This window comes from Priapulus caudatus, unplaced genomic scaffold, assembly GCF_000485595.1.
Source record: "Priapulus caudatus unplaced genomic scaffold, Priapulus_caudatus-5.0.1 Scaffold2466, whole genome shotgun sequence".
Taxonomy (NCBI): Eukaryota; Metazoa; Priapulida; class Priapulimorpha; order Priapulimorphida; family Priapulidae; genus Priapulus; species Priapulus caudatus.
In genome coordinates, this window is record NW_014579527.1 from 1 (window position 1) to 9,352 (window position 9,352).

At 45.4% G+C, this 9,352-nt stretch overlaps 1 protein-coding gene across 1 annotated transcript in view; it reads right to left on the bottom strand.

Annotated features, from left to right (window-relative positions):
* Window positions 1-3,135: 3,135 nt before the first annotated feature.
* Window positions 3,136-9,352, bottom strand: part of LOC106818731 (PDZ and LIM domain protein 3-like) — a 16,326-nt gene continuing 10,109 nt past the window's right edge. The window contains exons 4-5 of the mRNA XM_014823405.1: window positions 7,305-7,502; window positions 3,136-3,316 (exon numbers count right to left, since the gene is read on the bottom strand). Of these exons, the coding sequence (XP_014678891.1) occupies window positions 3,178-3,316; window positions 7,305-7,502 (337 nt within the window). The 3' untranslated portion in view covers window positions 3,136-3,177. The remainder of the gene's footprint in view (window positions 3,317-7,304; window positions 7,503-9,352) is intronic.

Here is a 9,352-nt window from a genome sequence, read left to right on the forward strand (position 1 = left end):
CTGTGATAAATGCATATATATATATAGCATAGATATATATATATATATATGCATGCAGTACGAAGTGTGATTTCTGCTCTCTGTTTGCCATACCGTGGCGGACGTAGGAAACGCAAATGCTATTTTACAGTGTCAGTAAAGGGTAAGATAAAATCGTGCCACAGAGAGATTAAGAGAGAGTGAGAGGGAGATTAATAGAGAGAGAGAGAGCGCGCGCGAGAGAGAGAAGGAGAGAGAGAAAGTGAGAAATCGAGAGAAAGAAAGCTAGATAGAGAGAGGGGAGAGAGAGAGCGAGATAGAGAGAGGGAGCGAGAGAGCGAGAGAGAGATTAAGAGAGAGCGAGAGGTAGAGAAAGTGAGAGAGAACAAGAGCTAGAGACAGAGAGGGAGGGAGAGAGAGAGAGACAGATAGAGAGAGAGAGAGAGAGAGAGAGAGAGAGAGAGTAGAGAGAAGACGAGAGAGAGAGAGATAGNACACATGCAGAGAGAGAGAGAGAAGCTGAGAAAGCACGCACGCACCGTCATTAAGCACGCACGCACAGTTATTAAGCACGCACGCACAGTCATTAAGCACGCACGCACAGTCATTAAGCACGCACGCCCAGTCATTAAGCACGCACGCACAGTCATTAAGCACGCACGCACAGTCATTAAGCACGCACGCACAGTCATTAAGCACGCACGCACAGTCATTAAGCACGCACGCACGCACAGTCATTAAGCACGCACGCACAGTCATTAAGCACGCACGCGCAGTCATTAAGCGAGCAGACTATACTCACCTGCCTGGTCACTCCGGAATATCTGCACGATGTTGCCTAGCAACCATCCGTACAGGGCGGGACGGCGTGGTCCCGGCACTCTCTCCAGCAGCATCCGCGCGCGCGCAGGCACGTGTAGTGTGGCTGCAGCATACACGACCAAGCAGGCGGCCAGTATGAGCAGTAGCGCGCAGGAGGGAAGGAGAGAGGAAGCGGAGGGGAGCGCCCACGCGAACACACCGCTTAGCATGATGCTAGCGGAGCAGTGTAGCACCAGTACGCGCTGGGAGAGATGTGTGTGTGTGTGTAAGAGAGTGTGTGTGTCATGTACCGCAACCCCAAACGTAGCCCCGCCCCCAGGTACCACGTGCACGCCTCTCGGCCAATCACTGCCGACGTATCCCCGACTATGATGACTACGTTACAGATATTTCTTATCGTGAATGGAACCGGTTTGATTTGAATAAATTGCATATATATATACGTATTTATAGTATAATATTATATATTGTATATATATATATATGCATGCAGTACAGCAAGAGTGATTTCTATGTTCAGTTTTTCAGCTCTCTGTGCATAAATGTCATAATATATATATATATTATATATATATATATGCATGCAGTACCAAGGTTGTGCATTTCTGCTCTATGTTTGCCTACGTGCGGAACTAGAAACCAAATCGCTATTTACCAGGTCAGTAAAGGATAACATGAATCGTCCCCACACAGAGATTAAAGAGAGAAGGGGAGGAGATAATCATAGAGAGAGAGAGAGAGAGAGAGAAATACAAAAAGCGCAGCGCGCGGAGAGAGGGGAAGCAGAGAGAGTGAGAAATCGAGAAAAAAGCTAATTGAGAGAGCGGAGAATAGAGCGCGAGAGAGAGAAGCGGAGAGACGAGAGATGAAGATGGATTACCAGAGATCGGAGAGAGAGTAGAAAGTAAGAGAGAACGAACTAGAGGCAGAGAGGAGGAGAGAGGAGAGAATCCGAAGAAATAAGCTACAGACTCAGAGAGGAGGAAGAGGAGAGAGAGAGAGAGAGAGAGAGAGAGAGAGAGAGAGAACGAGAGAGAGAAAAAAAAGAGAGAGAGAGAGAGAGAGAGAGAGAGATACAGCAGATACAAAATACGAACATTTATAATGTGGTAATAGTCAACTGCATACTTTATACGGAAAAAGAAATCAAACGAACAGAATAATAATAACGAGAGTGTGTGTGGCGGCAGCCGCTGTAGTAGCGGAGAGCACGCGCCTGGGGCTACGGCTGCGCCCCCTGTAACCAACGCGTCAACTACATGCAGTGTCTACTCTCACTGAAAGCAATAGAACATCGATTCATCTCCCAATCACTGCTTCCATCTAGCTTCTTTTCCCGTATCCTCGTTCCGCCGCTACCGACATAAACGCGCTAACCGTGTCCAATGGATGCGCGGTGACTGGGAACGAAGACGTTTAGTTGGAGACAAGACGTTTAGTGGAAGGGCTGAGACAATCCGAAACGAAAGCGAAAGCGAAAGTACTTCGTCTACGGGCCATTAATGAGCCGTATGTTATCATGTTATCATTAGGCCATCATGTTATCTATACATCGAGAAAGAAAACTCACACACGCGCACACACTACAATCGGAAACGGGAGATTCCTATAGATAATAGCGGGGTGACCATTAAAATAACTAATAAATACTGAATCAAATCTTTAATTTCATAAATACAAATAAAGCAAACGCGCACGAACGGCGAAAAAAAAACTGGGTAATCGAATAACCGTAAAAACAAAATTTACAAACAGAACAACTTTAGCCACTGCAAAAACGCCTAGAATTCGTCACGCTATGTGAATAGTCTATTAGCTCACGTTAATCATGTGTCCAACTGCGGACTGTGGGTTATTGCAACGTAGTCCCCTGACAAAGATAAGAATATTCCTCATTTGACTAGAATAACGTAATACTTTAAATATATATATATATAATTATATCGTAATAATAATAATCATCAAGAAATGTCGAACTAGATGCGTCACACATCGATCGGGGAAGCTATGACGTCAAAAGAGCCACGACCGTCGCGCCACCTAGGTGCCGGCATCCGAAACTCCTTACGGTCCTCGATTCGACTTCCCGCCACAACGAGCGAGCGGTCGCTGTTCGTGTGTTTGTCTCCACGCAAGGCAAACACCAGAACATGCCTCTCAACGTCGCCAGGCTATCGGTTGCTCGGCCGCCAGGGGTCGCGCGAAGCGCGGCAGCATGCGATTCGTGAGGAAATTTGCAAGTTTGCGGCAGATTCCAGAATTCCTCGGAAAGTAAATTTTTTTTCTCTTTAAAAGATTCCGTCGCCAGATGTCGCCTCCAGTCCCATCGTATTCTTGTCGTCGTCGGGGTCGTCGGCAGGCGTGCGCATGCGCAGCTTACGAGTACATGCTCTGCAGCTGCTTGACGGACTTCGACTGGTATGGTTCGGCTTCCTGCACCTGGAGGGCGCCACCGGTGGTGTAAGCCTCGTCTTCGTACACTGCTCGCATGGTGGCGCTTGGAACGAATGCTCCGCTGTGGTGAGCAGAAACGAGTGATGTAGAGAAAGACACAATAAGTAGATAGGAAGAGAGCTAGGGGAGGAGAGCGAGGCAGAAGAGAGGGGGAGAGCAGAAAAGGATGATATATAGAGAGAGAAGCATAGAGAGTATGCGAAAGCGAGAAAGCGAGATAGAGAGACAGAAAAAGGGGGAGAGAGAGAGAAAGAGAAAGAGAAAGAAAAGAAAAAGTAGAAAAAAAGGAATTAGACCAGGAAACAAAAGTGGGTGAGAGGGCAGGATAGGAGAGAGAATTTAACTCACTACCTCGCTCGTGAGTAATTATAAATACGTATTCTTGTATGAAAGCGATTAGATTTTGAGCTTTCTTTGATCAGTTAGATGCATAATACGCTACCGTGGCGCTATCTATATGTGTGAAATCGAAGCTAACAGAGGAGCAACGATTCGAATTTTCGTGAACAAACTCATTGAATGTCAAATTAATTCATCATTAATAAATAATTACATAATTAACAAATTAATTTATTAGACTACGTCAGACGACAAGTCGGTTGAGATTCTAGTGAATTATAGTGAATATGTTCTGCAATGCTAGTTTCTCTAGCGAACGACAGACACTGCAAGCTAGACAAGACAAGTATCACATCTGCAACAGGTTGTCCTAAGATACACATATATCGATACACATGCAGTACGACCCACAAAACACGTCAAATACAACGTAACTGTTTTATCGTCTGATTTGCCTAATGTTCCTGGGTCGGTGACAGATTTGCCAATTGTAATGCGGTTAGTTTCAGGGTATGCACCGTGAAAACTAGAACGCTGCATGAAAATCTAAAAGCTAGCAAAAGCTAACTCTGCAAAACTAGCGCCATGTTTATGACGTAGGTGACCTTGAACTTTAACTCAAAACACGTTTCGCTGACCCGTACCGCATATCTATTGATTTATACACGAATTAGGCGAGCCACATTTCTTAAACAAAAGAGCAAAACTCTTCAGTAACGAGAGTCATTTGAAATAGCATCCCTGCTATCTAAAATGACTCTTATTCGAAGCCGACAGTGCCTCCATCTTCCGGCAGGTGCGGGTATAAATGCCGGTCGCTGTCAAGAAAACGCATTAGACACAAGATGGCGGCGGCGGCGGCGGCCGGGCCACACGGGAACATAGCAGGGTGCAACCATGGCAACGGACGCTGCATGCATCTGTGAAACGCAGTGGCTACGCGTCCGGTCATCCATTACAAAGCTCAGTACATTTTTTTGGATAAAATACCTAAAAGTAAGTAATATTATGGTAAAAACTTATTGGTTTTTTAATGAAAAAATATATAGTTGGGTTCACATAAGAAATATATGATCGGATGCGTAGCATGAGAGCTGGGCGTCCGGTAACATGACGCGTAGCCACGACCTCTGTGAAACAACACAACATGGCGGATGGGTACCGACGATACCAGCATGCATGCGGGTTTTCAGAACCAGCTGGACATTCTGGGCAAGGATTCACCCAACCTATATTTGTTTATGCTTTCGTTTTTCCCGCGCATTTTTTGAACAGGGCGTCTGCGTATCATGACATCCGCGAGGGAAATAATTAGGGTAACTAATTGGCTTTATTCTTAGAGCTTATCTCACGAGTTCCGTGTTGAGTTATGGACATGGTTTTGTGGACTTATAAATCACGTACTTGCTTCCGGGTCTTGTACGTTATTAACTGTAGCTGATGTCGATTAGTGACACCATAACACGCATTACTGTGCCATGGAACAGTGAATGATAGCACAGCTAAGATTTTACTGCGCCGTAGAACAGTAAATAACAGCACAGCTAAGATTTTACTGCACCATGGAACAGTGAATTACAGCATCCAGCAACAAGAATTGATAGCTAAGATTTTATGGCACCAAGGAACAAAAATTGACAACACCAAGAAACAACAAATGGCAGCACCAAAGAACGAATATTGACAACACAACGGAACAATGATTCGCATTGTATGGCAGCGTTATGTGACAATGAATGAACGTACTAATGACCACTGAATGACAGTACTAATGAACAATGAATTACAGTACTAATGAACAATGAATAACAGTACTAATAAACAATGAATGACATAACAAAGGACGAAATTATTCACAGCACAAAGGAACAAGTAATTACAGAACGATGAACAACGTCTGAACGTACCATGGAACAACAATTGACATCACCAAGGAACAATGGATGAGAGAAACAAGGAACAAACGTTAGCCATACAGAGGAACAATGATTCACTGCACCAAGGAACAACGATGAACAACCAAGGAACAACGATGCAGTGACGTGTGCCAAAGCAAACCTCGGCGAGTGCCGACGCGCGCGCCCCCTGCAATCACCTGCTGGCCTGTGGCGATTCTGTAGCCGTTAACCTGTGTAACAGAAAAAAAACGGCGGGACAGATTTGAATCTTTCGTTCGTATTGGGCCGTAGATAGTGACGTCATCAGCAGCGGTTAATTTACGATTTACTGTACTAGTAAGCGGAACGACGCTTGGCGTGACGTCATCGAATAAAAATTAACGCCATTGTGCTTATTGCAAGTAATGTCAAGTAAAGTTCTTTGCAAGTCATTGTCATCCTACAACAAATCTGTGCAATTCCACTGTATATATTGTACATTCTCGTAATGCGTGCGCGCAAACTGCGGTGTGTGTGGGGGGAGGGGGAGACCATAGTTTCCTGCTGACGTGTTTAATATATGCTCCCTATGGGGGGGGGCTAAATGCCATGGGGGGCTCAATGCTATAGAGGGCTGTATGCTTTGGAGGGCTGGATGCTTTGGAGGGCGGAATGCCACTGTAAGCTACTGCACACCAGAATGTCCGCGAGCTTGGATTAGGAATAATCCATAATTGGCAATCGCGCTTCGATTAGGGATAATTCCTAATGCACGGCAGGGTTGCTACTGTCATGGCGGACTACGGTCGCAAACGTAAGAAAAAAGCAGTCTTGTAATAATGTTTCTCAGGAGCTGGTAAGCGCTTTAGATAAACGCAAATGTAGAAAGAAGCCAAAGACAAGTTTTATCGAATTCAAACGTGATCCCATCACTGGACTACGAATTTACCACACGCCATATCGCCCCCAGCTGATCAAGCACCGCTTCGACTTCGGCTGACATGTCTGTTTTTTTATTTTCTTACGTTTGAGACCGTCGTCCACCATAACCGCAGCAACCCGGCCTTCCATTTGGAATTATCCCTAATCGAAGCGCGATTGTCAATTATGGATTATCCCTAATTCAAGCTGAAAGACATGTTGTGCACACACGCGACGATGTCACATCTAGACACGAAGACTAGGAATCGTGATATATTACCCGCTACCGGCGTCCATCTCTCTGGGAACGAATAAAATAATTCAGAGTAAAAAAAACACATAATAAATAACAGTTAAATAAATAATATAATAAATATTATAATATATAAGAAATTCGGTTAGCTCGGTAATTATTAATGTTGTTTTCTACTTGCAGTGATGGTATGCACTGCGGCTGAAGGGGTCGTTGTCGTATCAGGTACTGCATATATCTACCAGAGGTACATATATGTATACTCAAAGTGTACCAGAAGTGTACCCTAACATAATACTAAACAACCTAAAACTACCTCGGGTACATATATGTAGTACCTGATAGGACAACGACCCTTCGTGCTGCACTGCGGGAGCACATCGTTCGCATAACCACAAGAATTACTACCCGGAATTAAGTTGCAATAACAGATAGTCTGAATCAGTATAATACTGATAACCTATATACAGATTATTCTGGGCTGCTATAAACTTCCTTACCCGCTTCCCCCGCTAGATACGCCAACGAAGCTATAATTATATGCATAGTGGGTCAGCTCGTCACGGGAGGTAAAGACGTCACGCTACATCGTGCGTCACGGCGGTACTAGGCAACGGTGTCGTTGCGCCATCTATCGGCGTATAATGTAATCTACTCACGGCCTGTAGCCGGTCTGTCCCTGTATTGTGTCGACGACGTTCTCGGTGGAGTAGATGTTCAGAGGCGAGTTGAACTGCGCATGTACGATCTGCTTGTTCTTATCGTCCGTCTGTAGGACGAATGGCTTGCCAGTCGACGGGAGCTGAAATTGAAATTGAAATTGAAATTTATTGAATTGAAATTTATTGTTCAAAAACCTTCCAACAACAAATTACAAGCACCAAGATTTTATACGAAGAGCACAACAACAGACATCTGAATACAAAAAAGACAGAAATACAACAAGATACCTAGAAGATAAAAAATACATATTATGTACGGTTGTGTGAAAGTAGATTAGATTACAAAGGAAAATGACTTACATATTTTTGGAAATATGAAGTAAACATTTGCACAGTTTAATACCCGCATGCTGGTAAGCGCATGCGCGTGCAGGCAGCAGTAGTGCTGGCAGGAGGGTAGGCTGAGTGGAGGAGGACCTGCAATAGCAGCGCTCTGAGGCCAAAACACGCGGCATCGGGAAGACATTGAAGCCTTACACAATTCATGCTCTTCCGCTCTCGCTCTCTCTCTCTCGCTTGCTCTCTCTCTCTCTCTCTCTCTCTCTTTTTCTCTCTCTTTTTCCTTCTCCCTCTCTCTCTCTTTCTCTCTTTATTGTTTTCTTGCTCATTCTCGTGCTCCCTTTCTCGCACGCACACACTCTCTCTATCCCTCCACCCTCTTCCTCTCGCTATCCCTCCCTCCTCCTCTCTCCTCTCTCTGTCTTTCCCTCCCTCCTCTCTCCTCTCTCTATCCTTTCTCCTCTCCCCTCTCCTCTATCCCTCCTCCTTCCCCTCTCCTCTATGTACGCTGTTAGAAGTAGCAGGTAGCTATTCCCCTCTTCATCTCGCTATCTCTCCCTCCCTCCTCTCTCCTTTCTCTATCTCTCCCTTCCCTCTCTCTATCTCTTCTTCCCTCCTCTCTCCTCCCTCCCTCCTCCTCCTCCCTCTCCTCCCTCCCTCCTCCTCCTCCCTCTCCTCCATGTATCCCTCCCTCCCTACTCTCTTCTCTCGCTATCCCTCCCTCCCTCCTCTCTCCTTTCTCTATCTCTCCCTTCCTCCTCTCTCCTCTCTCTATCTCTCCCTTCCTCCTCTCTCCTTCTCTCTATCTCTCCCTCCCCCTCTCCTGCCTCCCTCTTCTGTTTCCTCCCTCTCCTCTCTGTACGCTGTAAAAAGCAGCAGGTAGCTATTCCCCTCTTCATCTCGCTATCCCTTCCTCCCTCCTCTTTCCTCTCTCTATCTCTTCCTCCCTCCTCTCCCCTCTCCTCTCTCCCTCCTCCTCCCCCTCTCCTATATGTACGTTGTAAAAAGTAACACTATATATTTATCAAGCCTCTCAGCTCATGAAACTCGCGAACAGATGGAAACTGCGTTCAAGAATCAGTTTCAAGTTACTCCCCGTTTTCAAGGCGGTCGCCGTGGTAACAGTCACCACGCGCGCGTGTGACGGCAGACGCGTGGCTAGGGGCGGGACGCTAAACTTTGAATCAAGCATTATTTATTTTTTATTTTTTTCATTCGATTAAATTTTTTCTTAATTAGTCCAGTTTTAATGATATTAGATTATGTTTTTAGATGATTGCATTATCGTTCATAAAATACATTATGTTTTGCTCTTGGTCTGGTTTACCCCAACAGTAACGCTCGCTCATGCGTCTATTTTACATAATCACGAGAAAAATAAATAAATAAATAAATAAATGTACGATTAAGTTGATCGGCGGATACGACGCGTGACGTCACTACCGGTGCACACATCTGCGCGTCCGGTGTGAGTGATTTGCGTGCGTGTCACGTGTTGCGGTGACGTCACGCGGGCAGGCGCGCGGTCTATTAGTGAACAGCACGAGAGTGGCATCTCGATGTCTCCATTAGCTGTAATTAACACTGCACACTAATTGGCTATAATTAATACTAATGAGTCAATGAAGCAACACAGCTTGTGAGCGCGCGCGCGCGCGTGTGTGTGTATGTGTGTGTGTGCGTGCGTGTGTGTGTGTGTGTGTGTG